At 37.9% G+C, this 23,228-nt stretch overlaps 1 protein-coding gene across 5 annotated transcripts in view; it reads left to right on the top strand.

Annotated features, from left to right (window-relative positions):
• The window catches only part of PDE7B (phosphodiesterase 7B), a 294,625-nt gene that overhangs the window by 247,779 nt on the left and 23,618 nt on the right, over positions 1-23,228 (top strand). For all 5 annotated transcript variants that reach the window (XM_036903718.2, XM_036903717.2, XM_057489246.1 and 2 more), the window contains 5 exons: positions 5,893-6,044; positions 8,296-8,359; positions 10,272-10,367; positions 12,340-12,440; positions 13,876-14,007. In XM_036903718.2, the coding sequence (XP_036759613.1) occupies positions 5,893-6,044; positions 8,296-8,359; positions 10,272-10,367; positions 12,340-12,440; positions 13,876-14,007 (545 nt within the window). The remainder of the gene's footprint in view (positions 1-5,892; positions 6,045-8,295; positions 8,360-10,271; positions 10,368-12,339; positions 12,441-13,875; positions 14,008-23,228) is intronic.

Genomic DNA, 23,228 nt, shown 5'->3' with positions numbered 1-23,228 from the left:
GTATATGCTTTCAAGAAAGTAGCCATACTAGACAACTCCACTAACCTTTCAACTCTGCAGGGATCCTGAACCCTGAACTAGTAGAATTTGTAATGGGCTGTGGTGTAAACCTGCTATTTGTTTTTCAGGACACCTGAAAGTAAAACTAATTAACTTTTTCTCATCTTTTTTAAAAGTATACGTCTAAAACTAGAATTTCAGCCTGATTTCTCCCAAGGCTCATCATTCTTGAACTTAGAACCGGAGCACAAACAGAGGAAAGTTGTTTAATTCTGTCATCATGTAGTGAACACCTGTAACTTACAGGATATTGTAGAAATTGAAAGAAAACTCACAGGAATCCGGCCTCCAAGACCCTATAGCCTAATAAGATAGTCAGACGTGTAAATAAGAGTGATTTGCAATCACTCAGGGCACAGCTGGGTATTAGTAGTGGAGATCAGTCATAGCAAATGGTGGTGGTACTTGAAAGTGGGCCCTAGAACTCCATTTGGGGATTTAAGAAAATAATTTCAAAAACTAATATATGAGTTTTAGTACTTTGTACTTTATAAATTTGTTTACTATTTTTAAAAGGCATTGGATGATATTTTTGTAAACTAATTGACTTATTCAAATTAAATCAACAAATTCTGTATGGAGTGCCCCTTATGGCAAGATTCTGCACTCAACACAGGGATTCCGCTGTGTGCTGGCCTCCGCCTCTCAATAACCAGTGTTGTGGTTAGACCAGCCCTTGTGGTTCTTGACTGTCATGGACTCACTCTTTATTGGTGAATTTAAACATGGAACGGGAATTTATAGCACAGGAAGATAAAAAAAAAACAAGTGGCCACAATTATCAAAATCAAGCAAAAATCAAGGAGGCGCCCTGGAGGGAGATAGCCTGGCTCTATCTATTCATGTGGCTGATGATGTGTTCATTCAAGATAGTCTTTCGAATGGAATCCTCTTTGAAGTAGAGGCCTTGACAGTCAAAGCCTAAGACAGGCACTTGCAGTGCAAAAAACAAACACTACAGTGACAAAGTTTTGTAAGATGGTTTCTGACCTTAGGGGAGTAAATTTTGTTTCAATAGCTCTATGCAAGACATATTAAAAATCCTATAAGAGAAGAACAAATAAAGCATATGAATAGCTACTAACCCAGCAGGGAATTCATTATAATTACTACAATTATACATGGTTATATAATACATACTAATTACTATAATAAATATTTGTACAGTAATTACAGAGTAGGGCTTTTATGAATGACACATTATTGAAAAGACTCAGTTGGATTAATGATCTGAAAGTATTGATATTAGGTGTATGGAGGTGGGTGTCTACATTTGCTGGAGGCAAGTTCTGCTCACTTAAGCATTAGATCACCTGTGCTACTTCTGTACGAGTTACTAACTATTCAAAGTCTCAAAACAGTTGATATAGATCTTGCTGAAGGAACCAGGTATACAGTTGATAGAAACAGCCTCATCATATAGATGTACTTATAGCATTTTTTATCCCAGATATTTATGCTGGGTTTTAGGTTTCTCCTAGACCAAAATTTATCAGCCCCTATAAAGAGAATAGCCATGGAGAAGTTACTCAAAATGAAAATAATTTTTATTAACACTTTTTGCATTTAAGCCAACCTCAACTTGCGAAATTTAAAAATTACCATACTGGCAATGCTGATATAAACTTTATAACCCTAAAATTAGAGTCCAAAAAGTGCAAAAATGTGTTAATATGTACATTTTTTGATTTTCATAGAAGAATAAGTGAGCAGAAAATTAATTCCACAGTTAGGGTCAATGCACACATAAATTAGGCAATGAAACATTCTGAGCACCATTTCATAACTGAAATGGGTGGGGACCCATAGCCCATAAAACAACAAAATCCAAACAAAAAGCACCATCAGAATAACTGTGAATATCTTTAAATAATGATTTTTAATTAAATAATGGTATTAAACCTACCATTTCATTATTAGGCACATTAAGATTCTAAATTTTTGCAAGCTGAACTAACTATAAAATTTACTTTAGCTAATTATTCAAATTTCTATCCAGAAGCACATATCACTCTATCCCTACTTATCAAAGTAAATATGCTATTCATTCACTGGAAGTTCTTTTGGAAACAGATATGTCAGATCTTATTCAATAATTGTACAATACATTTTAACACTTCAAAAAGCAGTACCTAGCACTGTTACACAGCATGGCCATATATTCACAGGTTGTTCCCTGTATGGATTTTTCTCCCAACTATACCTTCAGTTTATATCCTAGCTTTTCATTATCTCACACAGGACAAAGTACTCCCTAAGTGACAGTTGATAAATAAGTCATTCATACTGCTTTAAATAAAATTATTTTCTTATATTATTGAAGTTCTTCCCTTTTAGAGAGCTACCTTGAAGATTAGTTTTATGTATGTCAAGTAAGAAAATTAAGCCTTATTGTCTCCATAAATGGCTATCTAACATCACTTCTGCATTATTTTCTTGTCAGTTAAAGAATAACCCCAATAGAAGTGCGAATGACATAGTCATGCTTTGCCTTGGTATTTTAGAAAATACAGGCCACCAATAACAACTGCAACTTGGCAGATATCTACCTGCCCATTTTAAACAGTTGAAATTGCACAAATAAAAAATATATAGCTATAGCTAATTTGTTCCCAAACTTTGAACACCCTCACAGTGAAGAACATTATATGGTGCATTCCTTTGACCTACAGGCTACCACCAAAAATTAACTATGAGTAGGTTTTATTGTCTAGATTAATTTGAATATTGAATATTTTTTACATTATCTGAGCTGGTGCTCCAAAGATGCAAATCAAAGCTGAAACTAGAGTAAAGGAAGCAAGACACTATGAAGTTGCAAAATGGTAATTTTCTGTTATTTCTTCGGCACTCTTGGTTGGACCTCTCTGTAGGGAAGAGCTTTCTGTCCTCCTTCTTTATGTATTTATTTGCTTACTTACTGTTAGCAAAGACACATGGATTTTTCTTTCAGTCAACAATTTATAACCCATTCCCATCATTCAGGTTGATGCTGAAATTTCCCCATATTTGCTCAGAGGAACCCCCTTCTAGTTGTCACCTCTTTCATTTTTAAATGACTCCATCATTTTGAGAAGTCTCCTTTATTTTCTGGAATTATGAGGAGTTACAGTTCATCTTGTATTTGCCTATGCCAACCCTAGATTCAGTCATTTCACCAAGGTGGTCTGGTACTCTTAGTGAGAAACTGTGTTTACAAAACAAAATCTAGATATGCTTGTTGCTCCTAGGATATTGTTGCTTTTAAGCGTACAATAAAATGTCTCTATTAATTCAATGAGTTTTGAAAGATTTATGTACCCATGGTCAGTTCCCAGTCTTCATTGTACTTGATCTATTAGCTGCATTTGATACCGAGGACCACACCTTCCTCCTCGCACTGTTGCCTTTGCTAGGCTTCCAGGAAATGACGCTCTCTCGGTTTCCCCCATCTCCATGAGATACTCCTTCTCATGGAGTCTCCTTTATTTTCTGTGCTCTCTCCACACCGTTTCAAGTTGGGGTACTGCAGAACTCATACTCTGATGCTTTTCTCATCTGTACCTACACTGGCTCCCTAGGTAATCTCATCTGACAACTCTCAAATTTATACCTCCAACCCAGTCTTCTCCCCCAGCTCTGGACTTTATATCCACTTATTTCTACTTGATACCTTCACCTGAATTCCCAGTAGACATCCAAATTTAATACAGAAAACCCCACAAAACAGAAAACCCCACACCTGCTCCACCTGCAGTCTTTCCCATCTCAGGTGATGGCAGCTCCACTTTCCCAGTTATTATGGCCCAAAACTTGGAGTACCCCAAATGTATTCAGGATCCCTCCATTTCTACTCCTTCCGTGTCTCCCTCATGATCTAAGTAGCCGTCATCTCTTGTCGGGTTATTTCAATGGCCTCAGAACAGGTCTCTGTGCATCAAAGCTTGCTCCTACAATGTTCTCACCCTGAAGCCAGGATGACCCTTTTTAAATGTAAGTGTGATTGTAGCACTCTTTTGCTCAAAACTTTGCAGTCGTCCCACATTTCAGAGTATGTCACAAGCTGTTGTAAAGGCCTACAGAGCCCTATATAATTCTCATGCCCCTCTTCACTCTTAAGACCTCATCTCTTATGTCTCCCTTTTTCTCTCCTCTCCATCCACATGGAATTCCTGCTGCTCCTCCAAATGCCAGCATGCCAGGCATGCTCCCATTCAAGGATTATTCAAGTGGGCCTCCCTCTATGGAAGGCATTTCCCTGGATAGCTACTTGGCCAGCTCCCCCATTTCCCTCAAATTTTGACCAAATTGTACCATCTAATGAGGCCAACCCTGACTATCCAAACACAGAACTCCTGATCCCACATTCCCCATTTCCCTTTTCTCCCCATGGCACTTAACCACCTTCTAACACAGTTTAATGAATTACATCTTTTTCATTTTACTGTTTATTATCTTGTCCCTCTATATTATAATATAAGCTCAATGTTTTGCTCACTGGAGGATCTAAAACTGAAGGATCTCACCAAGGATTTAAAATAGTATCTGCCCCTTAGTAACACTCAAAATATTTTTAAATACTTTGATTTGATAAACTGATAGAAATGAGCAAGAACCCACCCAGTGGAATTAAGTCCACATAGACCATTTTTAATACGAATGTGTGCCAGACACCCAACTTCAATTGTATTCCTCTCATCTCCAAAAGTATATGTTGGTCTCTTTCCATACATGAACTCTAGATCCCTTTTAAAAATAAAAAGAATTCTAATCAGGCAGTATTTCCAGAGAACAGCAGGTTTCTCATGCCCTGAATCCAGCCTTTGCATGCGTGCTATAGCCTAAGCAACAAACTGATTCTGGTCGTTCCCTGCCCCTGTGGGGTGCCACATTGCTAAGGAGGTCCTTGCCCATTGTTGCCTGGGCTTCTGGTATCCATTGTGATTTTGAGTTCCATAGAAGCAAAAGGGAGATGGGAGGAGACATAAAAGAAACCAACATTTCTTTATATATGAAAGGCATGTTTTCCCAACTAGACTCTTCATTTGGCTCCAGATCCAAACTTGGCAGCAGATATCACTTATGTGGCCTTAGAATGATTCATAGAATTTCAGCTAATCCATACCTTGACAGGCATTCAAATAAGGTACTTGAGGTATTTCTGGACAATCACCATGTCAACAGTCAAGTTCTGAAAGGCATATATAACATGAGTATTAAAGCATCTCTACTAACAGGATCAGCCTTTATGACCACCAGTAAAAGAGAATATACTTGAGTAGAATGTAAACACCCTCTCTGCTTCTTGTCAGAGGAACCTAGGTCATTCTTATACTGAGATTATTGATTCCTGTGCTGCTGATATTCTTGAGACACTGGAAACGCTTTCTCAAGTCTAAGATAATGTATTCTCAACTCTTCTAATTCAGAAGAGGGATTTGACCAGATGGGAGAGAGTATAGGATGAGAACCTGATCTAAATTTTTGAATCTCAGCTCCAATATCACAGAAAAAAAGCCTAACTATTCTTTTCAAATACTTGCAGAAGTACATGGATTTCCCTTGCTAAATATACCAACATGACTGATAAGAAAATAAAGTTTTTAATTCATATATTTGATGTCTTCCAACATTACATTCAGAAATATCTTGCTATCAGAAGGAATATAATCTATAAGAAGTATCATTTTTGTTCTAGAAGAATTTTGAATGTAGAATTAAATAGACTGCATTGAAGAAAGTGTGGAGAACAACTTTTAAGTGTCTCTCCCATATAATGCATTGTATTCTGACATAGTGAAGAAAACAGGACTTCCTAAACATATAACTTCTGAATTTGGTTACTTTTCACAGACACAACATACTCAGGGGAAATTGGCACCAAGAAAAAGGTGAAAAGACTGTTAAGCTTTCAAAGATACTTCCATGCATCAAGGCTGCTTCGTGGAATTATACCGCAAGCCCCTCTCCACCTGCTGGATGAAGACTACCTTGGACAAGCAAGGGTGAGCCAGTTACCCTGTCCCCTCCCAGCCGTCCAGTGGCCAAGAGCTTGGGCCTCAGCTGATGGCACCTGGGGTTAAGTCCTGCTTCTGCCACTTACCCCTGTGACTCTGGACTTTTTCCTCAACCATTAAATGAAGTGAATAGAAATACCCACCTCATAGGGGTGATGCAGAGGTTAAACGAGGTAACACATGTTTACATACTTAATAAATTCATGCCTAGCACACACTAGCTATTTTCATTTTTATAAATGTACAAATGTGCACATTTGCACCACACTAAGTAAAGTAGAATTTTAGACTGATCACTTACCAGAAAACAACTAAACTTTTTATCTCATTTGTAACTCTGGGGGGAGAATCCCAGGGCAAAATACCTTTGAACCCGAAATCAGCCAAAGGGAGAAATAAAGTGGGAGAAACCCATTTATTTCATACAAGCAGTCATCCACTTCTGCTCTCCTGTGTCTCTCACAACAGAGCTGCAGAAGTAACTCCACCCAACCTCTCAGGTCCAGATATGCCTCACTTTCCCTTGTGGTTACCTATTGATATGGAGATGACCTACTTCTCTCCACCCCTTGGAAACACCTATTGATATGGAGATGAACTAAGGCCAGGCGAGACATTCTGGAAATATTGCAGTTTTACCCACACTATTGAATTATATCATTGTAAGAACTACACTGAAATTAACCCAATAATTGCCAAGACTTAATTCCAACTTTAGGCTATCAATGCGATACATTGTCCTGTTTATAATTTTTAATTCATTCAAATAATTTTTACTAATTTTACAAACTAATTTTTGTAATTCATGGATCGAACTGAGGATAGAAATTAACATGTGACAATCTAAAGAAAGTTCACAGGTTATCTGTGACCCACACTGCCAAAGGAATTTAAATTTCAGGAATAAACTGCCTCCGTTTAAACAGAAGTCCAAGGTAGTATTTTACAGTTTACTAAGTTAACAGTATGAATTAAGAAAGAAGCAGTGAGTAATGTCAGAAGAAACAATTCCCAACATTCGGTTTACAAAATGAAAAAAGAAAAAAAAAACAGTCCTTCTAACAACCCAAGGCCTCAGATTGAGTGAATATTTGGTTGGTTGGTTAGTTGGCGAGACAAGAGCAACACTAAGCTCCTTGTACTTCAGCGGCAATGACAGTCCTCTCAGTAATGCCTTCCCTCTATGTGGCCACTGCTTGAGATATAGAAAAAACAGCAGGTCAGAAATCAGGAGATCAGAGACCAAATTCTGGCTCTTCCTTTAGTATTTATGACTTGGGTTTACATGCTTAACAAATTCATGCCTAACACATGCTAGCTGTTTCCATTTCTATACATAATACAAAGCCTATTTGCACAACACTAGGTAAGGCTTAGTGTTTTCCTGATGCTGCTGAGGTCTTTGTGTGTCATCACGAGTTTGGATTTCATCATAAGACACGGAGAAACCGTTCAGGGGCAGATAAGGGCAGCCGTGGCTGCCAGGAGAGGACAGCCCGGTTGCAGAAGCCATAGTGAGGACAGAATCAGCCACTGGAGCTTTGCATCTGAGAGTTTTCACCATCTAATCTAAGCATGGGGTATTTTTAAAAGGAAAAATAGGGTTCTAAGCCTACATTGAACAGTAGGTCTTTAAATTACTCAATATTTTCAACTGCCCGCTTTTCAGTTTCCTATCTGATATACTGGCTGATTTCACATTTAGTCCACACTGAGGAGGGTAATACGCTCAGCAATCATTTTGACTTCATTTTTTAAAAATTTATAAACCTTCTCCCTTAAATGTATAGTAGATTCTTATGTAGAGACTTCACTTAACTACACTTTTAACAGATATCTAATATGTGTGTCTTACTATATACAAACACTGTTCTAAGCACTCTCCATATATTACCTTATTTAATCCTAACAACAACCCTCTGAGGTAGATAATACTATCAGTCACATTTTTCAAAGAGGAAACTGACGTACTGAGAGGTTAAAGAACTTTCCTCAAGGTTCCATAGCCAAGAGATGCGGCTGACATTGAACCAGGCGGTCTGATTCCAGAACCTGACCTTTTAACACTGTTGTTATTAGCAAATAGAGTAAGATTTGTCTTAAGACAAACCAGTTGTACATAGATAGTAATATATCACTGTTTTCAACTTCTTAATTGTTTAATTCACTGGATTTCAAAGTAAACGTTCAAGTCTCTGATTTGATTCATTTGTGTGCTGTCTTTTGTTTGCTTTTTCAGCATATGCTCTCCAAAGTGGGAATGTGGGATTTTGACATTTTCTTGTTTGATCGCTTGACAAATGGTAAGTCTCCTTAAAGAATATTCACTAAAACATACATCATGAAGTGGGACTAATTTCATGAAAACAAAATTTATTAAACATTGCTGTTCTTTGTAACCCGTTTCCCCACTTTTGTAAGTCTACAGCCACTCAAGAAGGACCAGGGCAAGAGAAAATTAATTCAGATGAACAATTAGGGCTGAATCAGGCCTTGAGTCATAAGACAGTTTCCTTCTGGCTTTGATGATACCAAAAGAGTTTAGGAAAAAGCAGATTAGATTCTTTCCTTACAGAATACTTCGGCCATATCCAAAAGGAGAAAGTTCACTGTTAAAAACTAGAAACACAAAAGCCCACCTGGTCAACCCTGAATCTTACAGGGCAGGTATTTGTGTACTTTTATTAAGTGAGCTGAACATGCCCCATTACAGGTATTATCCAGATATGTTTGGCATCGTCAGAAGAAAACAATTGCTGATGATAAAATGTAAAAATTAGGATGCAACTAAAGGGAAAAGTAGATACTCCCAATTGATTTCACTTTTTAAATCTTTATGCCTATAAAGACTTTTCTTAAGAAAATAATAAAATCCTATTATATTTTTATCTTCTCCTTAAACAAATGCTGACAAACTTAGGGAGCCAATAAAAGACATCATATTTAATGTTGATCTTCCTATGTCCTACCATCTACCAGGCTTGAGCTTTAAGTCATTAGAGATGGTTTTTTCATCATTCGGTTACTTGACAAAAGAATGTACAATTAAGAGATAACAGCCTAAGACCATGAAACCAAGCTTTTCACTGTGGAAAGCTCACTAGACCAGATGTGTATGGATCCCATAACCTTGTACTTCACTTTGGTCAAATCAACTGAGAAATGGGTACCCGCAAATGAAATTCACTGTGAACAAAAGAACTTGTTCAATGGTATTTGTTCAAAAGAGAGTATAATCATGACTCTCATAGAAACATTAAATGAACACATGTCAAAGATTTTATTTATCTCAATTATTTAGAGATCCAGTAAGATGCTACAGCTAGTTCAAAGGAGAATTCAAATAACCACATATATATAAGCAATAAGAAATGCTTAAATGAATTTATAAATAACTATAAAAGTGGGAGGAAGAAATCAATTGTATTTCCACCTGAGTAACCTTGTTTGCATATATATGGACAAGAAACACTTGCAATATTATCAGTTATTGCCAACTTTGTAAGTTGTGAAATAGCTTAAAACAATGAAAGCTGCAGAAACCCATAGAATCAGGTACCTTGGAAGAGTGTGCTTAGGAACACCTAGTTTTCCATTTAAGACATCCAGTCATCTTGGTCCATTTCAAAGTCTTTCATAAACTCTATAATTCTTCTTAAATTCAAAATTATTCTTTAATAAACAATACTTCTTGAATGCTTACAAGTTATTGTAGCTTTGAATTTGCATCTCTGCTGACTTGACTTATGAAATACTTCATGGTCAAACCTCATCTCAAATGATTTTTACATAGGAAGTATAGGCTGTGACTATTCAGCAATGTGGTAACTTAGATAGCCCTGTACTTGTAAGAGTCAATTGGAAGCAACTTGAGACACATTTTAAGTAATCATTAAACTGTGCCTTTAAAAATACCCCTGTGGGTGGGGGTGGGGGGGGTCCTGATACTACAATAAGCAGATGCCTTCTAACTCTTAATGTTTCCATTGCTTGTGGTATTGGGAGAAGATCTGAGCTAATTTTACTTGTACAATAAGAGAAAACCTAGGACCAGATCATAGTAACAATGACCTTAATACTTGAATAATTTCAAATCTAAAGGGGAAAAGAAATGACCCTACTAAAAACCTTTCATTATAGAAACTTTGGATGCTATTATCAATCTTATGTTTTAGTGGTGATGAAATGAGTTTAAAAAGATGACTTTTCCTACAGGAAACAGCCTGGTAACACTGCTGTGCCACCTCTTCAACGCCCATGGACTCATTCACCATTTCAAATTAGATATGGTGACCTTACATAGGTTTTTAGGTAAGTCTTTTCTTCCATATTCCTATGTCCTTTCCCATGAATAATAGCAGTCCATAATATTCTTTAATATAAAGTGGCAAGAACCATAGTAAAGACCTCAACTTAATTTTAAATTACCTCATTTTAATTTTTAAAAATGGCTTACCCATTTAAATCGATGGAAAAAATGTTTACTTGATTAGTTATGTTTACAATAGATAAAGGCTATGCTAAGAAAACCGTCAAAAGCATGTAATTGTCAAGGAAGTTACTGATCCGCTCACAATCGACAAAACTCCAGTAAGGTTTCAACAGCCGTTTCAACCAACCCTAGTGGATTTGAACAAGGTTATTTCAACAACCCTGCAAATTGGGTATTGCCACCATCGAGCCCACAGTTAAGGAGACAAACAAAGAGGTTTTGTAACTTGCTCAAGGTCAACACTTGTACTTGACAGAACCTCAGTCCAAGCCCACAGTAGCCCTTGAAAGGAAGGCTACCACCTTTCCACTCAACACCACCATCACTTTCTCTCAAGAGGCAGCTCCAGTTCTTATTTGACTTTCCATGCATCTTATCTATCTGCAGTAAATTATCCAGGGCACATTTTTAATCATCAAATAACTTCCTGGGGCCACTTAGCATGTATCTGGCTTCTTTACTTGTCCCAAGGCTATGCTTTGATTTTGGAAGCTGACCTGGTGCCAGCAAGAGTAAAATGACTATGACAATGACAGCAACAACGATCAGGCTTCTGTGATGCCTAGTATTCGGGGAACTCTTCGGACGGCTTGCATGTATTAACACATTTAATCCTCCTAGCAGCCCTGTGAGATTGGAGCTGCTGTTATCCCCATTATAGAGAGAGGAAATTGAGGAAACCTGTGGTTAAGTAACTTGCCCAAGACAAATAATAAGTGATAGAGACAGAGCTTAAATATAATTGTAAAATAAGCCTGCTGAGTAAAAGGTATACGTGGCACAACAGAAATATTTGAAGTCAGCCACAACATGTCTTGGTTCCAGAAATGCAAATAACCTCAAGCTAATTGAATTTAGAGGCGTGAGCAAAGCAGTGGCCTTGAATGGGGAAAAATAATTTTGATTTGTCTAAAGAGGGAGAACACAGATACTTTGGATATGTGTATGCACCCAGGTTACATGTAAAGAATGCAAAGATTCAACAACAGAAATAACACCAGAACCCAGGGCCAAACTCAGAGTAGGGCTGAGAAAATGCAGCCATGCCCGCAAATCTGGACATTCCATACACACTGAATATACTGTATCCTAAGCATCGCCTTGGGTATTAGCTGAAGCAGGCTAGTGGCTTCTATAAATAGCAAACCAAAATTGCCTTAATTATGTTTCTACTTGGTTCCAAGAGCACTCTGGTCCTTAGATTGGGAGGACATGAAAAACGATAACTTAATCTGAAAAAGGTTACAATAAAACCAAGGAGTCCTCAATTGCATCAACACATACTTTGAATTTTTGCCTGAAGAAGCCCCATATTTGCTTTGGTCAGTGTTTGCTCAAGTGATAAGCCAATCTTTGATTAGCCAGAGGTTGATGTCTCTAGGGCTCTTTGAAAGGAAACCTCTTTTATGGCATATTAGTCATAGTCAGGAACAAACAAATAATTAAACTATAGGATGAAATAAAGTTGTCCTTTTCCTACATTTCTATTTTCCCTGTGAATGAAAGCCTTCATGAATGCCAGAAATGGGTGATTTATGAAGGTGGCGGGGAATCCCAAGGGTCTCCTAAATCCTTTTAGCCTTTCTCCCATCTCCCCTCCCCCTCCTCTCCACTGAAAACAGCCCAGTAGGATTGCCAAGCTTGCAAACCATGTTCTTTTTTAAAGGCTCCCCAGGCTGCACATTTTGGAGACATCGATATTTTTAAGCAAAAGAAACCTTCAATAAGTCTGAGCTAGTGTGCCCTTCCTGTTTTGGTTTTAGCTGACTGAGTTATCTGTTTGCCTCCTAGTCATGGTACAAGAAGATTACCATAGTCAAAACCCGTATCACAATGCTGTTCACGCAGCTGATGTCACCCAGGCCATGCACTGCTACCTGAAGGAGCCAAAGGTAAGGCGGAACCCAGCTGACCCCAGAGCCATCTGAAAGCACCAGGTCAGCTACCTGGTAGATCCCAAATCACCAGCACATCAGAACAACTGTGTTATGGGCCATGCACAATATGAATACAGATTGCTTATATTAAAGTTCCAGTATCAGCTCAGAGCATCAAACAATACTCATGAAAGGAGATGTAAATTTTCTGAGGTTTCCTTTCATACTGTGTATATTTTTCAAGGCTGCATTAGGACAAAAACAACCCTTTCTATGACAATCTACGTTTCAGATATCCTCATCAGTTCTGAGAACTAGCTGTTTTGCCTTGGACCTTTGCCATAAATGGTACCAGCACTGAACTTTTCTGAGAAAAGTCTCTCCCACCTTGATGGTTTTTGATCCACAAATAGAATCAAAACTCTTCAAGACTCAAGCTCCATTTCCCACTGTGCCAACTGGGCATCCTGATTCAGGCCCAAGAAATCTTGTGAATATCAAAGACTTCTTAACAAGCATGTTCTGATGCAATAAACCAATCCAAAAATTAAAAACATAAACAATAAAACTCGTTGCTTGAAAGCTGAGCATTTCTTACCCATATAAAACTTAGTTGGTATAATATACAGGATGAGTTTTTCTTAAGGTTTTGGAAAAACAGTATCGCAGTCCAAAACTCTGTTTAGTTCAATCCGTTTTAACATCAACCATTAAATACACAGATGCCAGACAGGCATTCCCAAGAGAAAACTGGTGGATGCCTCATCCCTATAAAACATCCCAGAGACATTAAAGATTGTGTTTTTTGATCTCTAAGTAGTCTGAGAGTTGTAATATATCACACAGTTGTATATTTAAAGATAGTACTGAATTCCCATTGTCCTACTTGTTTCACTAGCTAACCAAAAAAATGAGATTCTCATGTAATCCTATTTATTACACATTGAAGAAGCGTGCAAATTTTGCAGTTCAGCCCACACTTGATCTCATATTCAAAGAAGTGGCAGTAATATAGTAGATGGTTGAAATACACAAATGGTTTTTTTAAATGTGTCCATCACTTTGTCTTCAATTTTTTCCTTCATTTACAGCTTTCTCCAGAAATAAAGCTGATTTCAGGCTGTGCATTCCCCCTACCCACCAAGGAGCGGTACTGCCAACAGGCAACACCACTCCAGCACAAGGAAACAGAGTGACAGTAGAAAAAGAGAACCTGAATGATCTGTATTGACTAGCTTAATTACTTTCCACACAGTCCTTTCTTTTTAACTCTGATTCCATGTGACTATCACCTTCTTGGTTGCTTCAGAGGGTAAAGGTCTGGAGAAAAACTTGAACAACAATCCTGTGATGATTCATTTGATTTGATTTAACCAAAACAAATACTAACCTACATGTAAAAACACACCAATTACCTCCCAGTTTTTGTTTGTTTGTTTGTTTTTAACAGCTCGCCAGCTTCCTCACGCCTCTGGATATCATGCTTGGACTGCTGGCTGCAGCAGCACATGATGTTGACCACCCAGGGGTGAACCAGCCATTTTTGATCAAAACTAACCACCACCTCGCCAATCTGTACCAGGTAAGGGGGCCTAACACTGTGAGCCTGACACAGTACAGCCAATGTAGGCCCAGTGCCGGAGCCTGAATCTTTCCCTTGGAGATAGCCTTTATTCCATATCAACCACAGTGATGACCACAGCCAAAGAACATGGGTTTGAAATAGGTCCAGGATATCCCCCAAGGAAGATTAAGTTGATTTACAAGGATACCCAAGGAATTCAATTTTCTCTGAAGCAGTCTAGTTTGACTCTAAAGTCAAACAGAATCCGTGAGCCTATGCTCTCAGGTCTGAGAATATCCATCTCCCTGGAACTGGCTCATATATAATGGGCAGTTGAAGCCAGTCCTTGTAGGACCTCTATAAATGATACTTCCCAGATGCAATCCTAATTCAGACTTACGTCTCCACGGCCATTTCTGAACTTTATTGCCTTCTGAGTCAGAGGTATGTTACCAAAGACATTAGGCATATTTTGTGGCTCTAAGATAGTTGAACAGCATGGATTGGTTGGCCTGGAGAATTTTTATCTGTGATATTGTTTTAGATAATAAACACTGTATCATAAATGAATTACTCCCAGAATTTTCAACATAGTTCTTTGGAGATCTTTGGTTGTCATTCACAAAATCATTTCATAATAGGGAGCCACTGATCTCAATTTAATATATCTTTTGAAAAAAATCAGTGCTGAAAGAATTCCTGACAGGTCCCCATGAAATAGCTGTTATACAAGATGTTGCAGCTTGAGAATGCACTTATTTCCAATAAAGCACAATTGGAACATGAAAAAATCCTTTCTCCATCCAGTTGATTAGCTTTTGGCATAGGTAGGAACTGGCATTCCAAGGTTTATGGTTCCACCTGGTATGTACTTCTGCACCCAGAACTGGGACAGATATGGCCATGTCAAGAGGACCAGATCATAGAATCAAAAAACCTTTTGATGATGAGCTAAAAACTAAACTTTCTAAATCATCTCAGATGCTAAATTTATTGCTTGATAAAAGCAGACATTTGACAAGGGGTAAAAATGAATGACTGGCCTGCAAGCCCCCAAATAGGTTTCCATTCCTGTCAGTTCTGACTTTTGCAAATGTCTTTTATTAGACAAGGAAATAAATCAGTAAGATTGGCTGCTTGATCCATTCCCATATAATGTGAATGCTTACATAATTTTAATTTCTCATTATCAAATAAATCATACCAAAGGAGTTTGAGAGAGTGTCCATTGCTACTGACTGATTTGTACATGAAAATGAGGGTCATAAAACTGTACTTTGATGTGTAGCATATATAAAACAGAATGAATTCACAATTAGACATGAAGTCAGAAATACACCAGATGTTAAAGACATAAAAACAAGAAAGTGTAGAATTTCATCAGTAATGAAGAATTAAGTACTTATTGCTAATTAATGAAACTGGATTCTCAAAAGAAAGATATAGTCCAATCTATTTTGTTCACATACTAAAAATATTCTCATTTTTTGATTCCTTACTCAAACTATTGAAGTGCAGATTACTTTTAATGATTTTTTATTTGAATCTCTTTGTTAAAAATAACCATGCCAATACAACCAAACTTTGCAGCCTTTTCAATGCAAAGTAGATTCTTGTATATTCTAAATTATTGCATATGGCAGATGATATACTAGGATCTAGGAGTGCAAAGATGAGTAAAATATAATGTCTGCCCTCAAACATTTGTTCAAACTCAGATACTCAAAATGTGCAAAATCCAAGCAAACTTAATCCCAGTTTGAAGACGGTCTGAAGAGTTAGCTAAAGACATACATATAGATATAACCTTAAAAAATCTAAAGAGCAAATACCTATGCTGAGCTTTGTATCTAAATATGTTATTATAATAAAGTGAGCTATTATTTTTTCTAGCAGTAAATTTACCCATCTGGACTATCTGGCCTGATCCTCAGGATCCTTTGATAATGTCTAGAGCAAAGTTGGGCTATAGGATTCAAAAACCACATTCAAGATATTATCTTTATCAGTCCCCTGCGCACCTGGTTTTAGGATCCTTTGGAGACTAGAGATCATGTGCTTAAGTTTTAGGGACAGTGTTGATGGCAAACCAGTATAGCACAGTAGCATATACTTCCAACATCCTAGAGTTGGCTAGGATAAAACGTGAAACTTTCATCAGCCAAACTGGGACTTTCCACATTAAAAGTAAAAATTGTTAAGAGGACCTGAAAAGAATATGAGATTTCAATTCTGTCCATGTAAAATTTGGTTCAACAAATTACATAACTAACCTTTTATTCCACACTCATTATGATTTGAATGCTATGCTAAATGATTTACATGTATGGTATTATTTAATCTTCACAGAAGTCCAGTTAGGTGTGTACTATAATCATACCCAGTTTCCAGAAAGAGGAAAATTGATACTTAGGAAATTCAAGGTTTTTTTCTGCAAATTAATAGCTGATTAATGGCAAAGTTGGAATAAGTCTTTTGTGTCCAGAGTGAAAGTGCCTAAGCACAGTACACAACAGTGTGTGCACACAGCTGCAGCGAGGGAGACAAGAGGATTGGAGACTAATGGAGTGGCTTAAAGTGGGAAAGACTTTGCCAAGTGTTCTACAGTCAATAGCTACAGGCAGACTATGATGGGAAGACAGAAGCTGACTCTGCAGATGCTTTCTGGGTTGGGGGAAACCATCATGGAGAAGGAATGGTGTGAAATGGGCCTTGGAAGTGCACCGTTTTGAAGAGCAGGGCTGAGAAGAGGGCACTAGAGGCAGCACCAACTGATGTACTGTGGGGATTAAAACCTACCACTCCAGAAAAACTGGAAATGGGCCATCCTTACGGCTCTTAGCTGAGCAGAGTCCTGCCATGAACAGCCCCACTCTCAGATCAGTTTCTTGGGCACATTATGATGAGGTGTGTATTTTCTTTTGCAGAAAGTGTAGATTAGCTATAGAACATGACCTGGGTGAGAAAATCTCTACTCTGCATCACACTGTACCCAAGGAACGGCTTTACTCTTCCAGTTTTCAGTTTCAAAAAAAAAACAGGTCACATAATATATAAATGGACTAAGACCATTCTCAACACATGGTATTTAAAAGTCTTTGGAAATGTAGCCTTTTAGCTGACCGAGGGTCTGTTGGTTGAGACATGAATGAGTTTTTGGAAACTACAGGCAAATTTTCAGAGGCTGTATTTGTGCACAATTTTCTAGGGAGATTATCTATAACTTATATTTATATTTTAAAATGAGTTATAGATTCAGAAAATATTAAGGACCATGGTAAATGAGTGAAAAAAATACATATATATATACACTATAGATATTATACATTATATATATATAAACTGAATATATATACAGTTGACTCTTGCGCAAAGCAGGGGTTAGGCTCACTGACTCCCCAACACAGTTGAAAATCCACATATACTTTAGACTCCCCTAAAACATAGCTACTAATAGCCTACTGTGGACCAGAAGCCTTGCTGATAACATACATACTCAATTAACACATATTTTGTGTATTATATACTGTACACTTACAATAAAGTAAGCTAGAGAAAAGAAAAATGTTTTTTTGAGTTGTCACAAATCTCCAAAAAGGTTTCCAATATATTTATTGAAAAAAGCCCATGTCTAAGTGGAACCACAAAGTTCAAACCCATGTTGTCCAAGGCTCAACTGTATACACACACACACACACACACATATATACATATATTTTTATATATATATACAAAAATTATGCTCATGCACACTATTTGTTTGATGGGAATGCAGTAGAAAGGATGTGCCAGGATTTTTTATGGGGCTTTGAGAACACCCTGTTCGTGACTTTGCTACAATCCAGACTTACTATAAATGAGATAAAATGGGAGAGGGCTTCCTCTCCCTCCTTTTGTTGGCTGTCCTCTTTCAGTTCTAATAAAAAAGAAGATCGTTGCATAATGCCCAGCCTGTGCTTCTGCTCTGAGAGAGAGAGGCAGGGCGGCCAGAGTGAAGGCCAGGTCAGAGGGTTCTCGCCCATTGTCTGCTATCTGGGCCGGACTCACTGGCTGAACTGCCAAACCAAGTTCAATATGAAGGCCGTAAAGGCGCTTCCACCTGGCACCTCCCTCGTCACACTGGAAACAGTCCAGATGTCTGCGGTGGATCAAGAGGGAGAGGAGTATGTGAGAGACAGAACTGAGAATTTATCTTCTGTCCCTCCAGCCTCCAACCCCCACACACGTGGGCTCAGCAGTTGGGCAAAGTAAACATTAAATCAGATACAAGACTGGTTATTACAATTACAAAAAGGAATCACTTATGGTTCAATTTAAAATTCCTTTTGATTATAAGAGTCCAACTCCATATTAAGTAGTGACTTTCTAATCAATAAAATAATAATAGTTCCTTGAAACATTATATTTGTTACATTCTATAGTGTTTTGCAGAAGTTTATCATCATTTTTCCTAGTCACTTACCACAAGCTCTTAGAGGAGGTCAGCATTTTTAGACACTTCTTATTCTTGACTCTGAACCATAAATATGAAGTTGACAAAGAGAGAACAAATGTTCCTTCCACAGGGTCCTGTGGCCTCTACTCAAGCAACCACAAAGATTATACACAACCTCACAACTCCTGCAGTATGAAAGGTGCTTTGGGCAAGTGTGAACATTGTAAAAAGAAGGCTCAAATTTGATTTTTTTTTCTAAAAAGTTTCACTGTTCACAGTGAGACGGTCAGCATGTGGCATGTCCATGCTCCTGATCTGCATGCATGTCTGCCCCATGGACAGCAACTGATCTCCAGGCTCCTTGAGTTCAGTAGGGTCTCAGAAGCAGATCAAACAAGAAAAAGATACCTTCCAACAGGCAATCAATATGGCAGTGTTATAGTTTCTTTAAGGGCCAAGGTCTTGTTTAGGACTTGAGATGCATCTGGCCCTCTGAGGCCGCCTAGGCTGGGGCTCCAGCGGTTACCAAGGAGACCACGTAGCTTGTTAGGGGAGAATTCAGTGACTTCATTTTCTCTCAGAGTCTTGCTTCCCTATTTTGCAAGCAATTAAAAAAAGAAAACACAGACTATGTACCTGTGGTTGTTTTCTCCCTGTATCCTTCAGTTTAAAAGGTATAATTAGCTCTCATTCCTATTGTGCACCAGACTTAGTTTATCAACATCATTCTAAATATTTTAATCAAAGAAAGTCTCTGATAAACAGGGAGAAAAACAGTTTGAAGCTGCCTTATATGATTGCAAATCTGCTCTGCCAGAACCTCTTTCACAAACAGACTCTTGATTTAATTTGAAAACTTGAGTTGGTGGTTTATTAAATGCCAAATGTGATGTTGCTCAGGAGCAAAGGGATTGTTTTGTTCTTAGGGTGGATAATACTTGATAATTCAGCTAAAAGGGAAATAAAGGGTTTACCATAGATTTTTAAGGGTTTTTTTTCCCCCAAATAAAAATAAAAATTCGCCCCCAAAAAATCACCTAGTTGCCACAAAGGTGGATATTTATTTACTCTTTCAACTCTAAGATAGAGATTATTCTTAAAACTACAGATATGAAGAGTTAGAGACACATTGCCACTGGGATAATGTGAAATTGTTGGGCTGATGCTTCTTAAGGGTGGACAGATTTGCTGCCTAATGTGGGATTCCAAAACAGTGCTGGGATTTCAGTGGACATTAAAGTGCTATCATTTCCTCCTGTGTTCAGATCTCCATGACATGTCACATGTCAATGATATTCTTTTTTTCAATATGCCTCTTACTGAAATGGTCACCAAGCCACTGTGAATCAGAGCCACCTTCCTGTGAGTGAGGCACAGAATCTGGCTGTCCCCTCCAAAACACCAGTCTGTGCCAGCCTGCTCAGCCAGCCTCCCCACTAAGTGCATGGCACCATCATCTTCTTGTCTGCACTCAGCTTTGTCTGGCTCCAAACCCTCCCTCCACTGTGCAGCCAGGATGAGTTCCCTGAAACTCAAATATGACCCACAGATGACTGTTTAAAACCCCATCGCCCTCAGGATTAAGTCCAAGTATCTTAACACAGCTTACAAACCCTGTCATGATCTGACCCAGCTACACTTTCTAGCTTCTTTCCAACCATTAATTATTCAGCTAGGCCTCCAGACATCATCCAGGCTGAACTATTTTCAGATTCCCAAACATCACTCATTCCTTTAGTCATTCAATAAATATTCATTGAGTCCTTAACACGTGCCAGGTGCTGGCAATATAGAAGATAAACAAAACAAAAATCCCTGCTTTCTAATAGTTATTTTCTATAGAAAATAACTAATAAAATAGTAGCATATTAGTGATCATTTATAATGATAAAAAACAAACAAACAGGGACCAAGACATAAAGTGTCCCTCTTGCTTATAGGTCTCCACACACATGCTCTTCCTTCTGCCAGTTTTAATAAAATAAATTCCCTCTGCGATGCCAGTACCCCTAACTCCTGTCTAACTCATTCATCCTTTTGATGTCAGTTTGGACATATCTTCCTCCTGAAAACCTTCCTTTCTTTAAAAGTCCATCTTCCATGCCCCTCCTAGATGATTTCTCAGCCCTCTATCATATCCCACATCCTGTGTTTGTCTCTAAACTGCCATTGCCTGGTTAGATGTCCATATGCCCCACAGTCTAAAACTAGGTGCAGTGAATGCACCTAGTTCATTCACTGCAATATCCTCAGCATCTGGCACAATCCTGGTGTTCACTGAATATTGGCTGGGTGATGGGACATTTGCTGGATGAGTAACTGGGTAGATGGATGGATGGATGAACACGCAGACTGGACACAGGGATTTTGATAACTATGAGTACACACCGAGGCCCAGAGTAGAAACCTGGCAAGCAGAGATAGCAGCATGCAGACCAGGGAGATCATCACATCAAGGTATGCCAGGTTCATGTCCACTTAGCAACTACTCCTGCTGGTTATTATGTTCTTACTACCCTACATCAAGAGTACGTCATGAAGAATGATAAGCATTGATTGAAAAATTCTTTATGACCTTATTTGTTTATCTTGGAACTGACAAATGCTATCTGATAGATGTTATTTCTGGAGTCGTTTTCCTGATACCAATTGTCTGTGAAAGAGTGGTGAGAGAGAGCCCAATGCTATAAAGACTTAATCATTCCTTTGGCTCTTGCCTAAGTCTAAGGATGTCACAAGAGAAGATCCCAAGTCTGACTTCTATCATATGTTGACCAAAAGTTTAACAGGACTCTTTTTCTTTCAACAGTTAACTTAAACTTTTGCAGCTACTGAAATTTTAGGTTTTAGAAATTAATTACTCAATATCCATTCAACATATACTTATTTAAGTGGCCCTGAATGACATACTGGGGCACAAAATGAATACGATATGATCCCTACTTTCAGTGGTAATCATGTACGGCAGCAGTTTTCAAACTAGGCATGTGTGCTCATGGACATCCACAGAAACTTTCCTAAGGGACAGTGGGAATGAATAGTGGGTGGATGGATAGAAGGAAGAATCCATTTTCAGGCTCTTAAACTGACCTGCCTGTAACATGCTTGCAGAGCAGTCCAGCCAGTTCTACTTTTCCACTCCTGTTCATAATCTCCCCATTCCCACTTCACAAAAGAAAGACATAGCTCTTCCGCATTTTGCTTGTTGCATATTGCCTCCATTGCACTAGTATTGCATATTGTCCCAATGTGAAAAATACCAAACAAAGGAACAACATTAAAGGAAGTCTCCTATAATTGAAGGATTATAATTTTCTCAGCCATCTCATAAATAGATGCATTGCCAATATATTTTTATACTTAACCATAATTTTTAAAATAAATTTGTAATATACATATATTTTTCTGTTACTAATAACAACTACATTGTAAACTCAAGCTGGAAAAATATGTACTACTTAGAACCTGATGCTAGGAAAATTTGTTTAATTAAAATTTCAATTGATATACTCAATTTTGTTGCAGAGAAATATAATAGAGTGACAGTTACAGAATTTCACACATAAAAATATATTACATTAAAATAAAATTCTATAAGGAAATAGAATGGAAATATAAGTTCTAGAGGCAAAAGAGTCAATGTAAAATTTCTGCCTTAAAAAATTAATTATTCATGTGTTATTTCAGCAGACATTAAATGCCATTGGTATTTAGATACCCTTAGATATGCTTACTATATAAAAGAATGATGTAATGATTTTATATTCAGATACCAATATTCACAAATATGCAGGACAAATTACCTACATCTCGTGTTACCATTGAAATTTTGTGATTTAGACTTCAATTCTAAAATGCATAGGGAGAGCATAGTTTTTCAAAATTCTTTTCAAGAGTAAATGAACAAAAGCGTGAAGATCACTGATACATGAACAAAGTATGTAAAGTGTTTTAGACACTAGGACAGAACCTTGAGCTGGGGCTGGGCAGCTAGACGAGGTTGCTGCTTGGAGAACCAGGTCTTTCCTGGCAAATGACAATGGTACTCAGAAATAAGTGTACATATGTGTGTGTGTGTGTGTGTGCACACATATTTGTTTCTGACTTTATTAAGGTGATTTCTCCTCATTCTTTTGGAGTTCTAAAACTCTTTATTATTCTCATGCAAAACCAAGCATTATTATAGATCACAATACTGAAAAGGCCTTTACATTAACTCTTTCAGGATATGGTAGATAATAAACTAACTTTAAATAACTGTGTTAGTGACTTAAGGACAGTTTATTTCTATCCTTCATAAAAGAAGTTTGGAGGTTGGCAGTCCAGAGCAGGCACAGTGGTGTCACAAATTAAGGATGAAGGACCAAGGATCCTTCTAGCTCTACAATTTCCTGCCACTAAGATGTGACACTTGCCCTCATTGCCCAAGATAGCTGCTGGAGCTCTGGCTATTCCTGCTGCATTCCAGAGAATGTGAAGGAAGAATGGGAAAAAGCAGAAGAGGCCTCTTTCAGATGAGTCAGTTGCCTTTAAGCAACCTCTCTGGATATTCCACACAACATTTCTACTTAGATGTAATGAATTAGAATTTAGCCAAATGATCCCACCTGCTTGTAAAGGACACTAGGAAATATTATCTTTATTCTGGACAGCCATGAGACCACCTAAAACCTAACATTCTGTGAGTAAGAAGGAAAGGAAAATGGATTTAGGGGCTGAACACACAGGAGTCTCTGCCACACCTGATACTTAATCTTGAACCTAAGACCACCAAAATGATTAATCAGCATGATCTTCCCCTTGA

Source organism: Manis pentadactyla, chromosome 12 (genome assembly GCF_030020395.1).
Source record: "Manis pentadactyla isolate mManPen7 chromosome 12, mManPen7.hap1, whole genome shotgun sequence".
Lineage (NCBI taxonomy): Eukaryota > Metazoa > Chordata > Mammalia > Pholidota > Manidae > Manis > Manis pentadactyla.
Note: the sequence above shows the minus strand (reverse complement) of the source record. Positions and strands in the feature narration are given on the sequence as shown.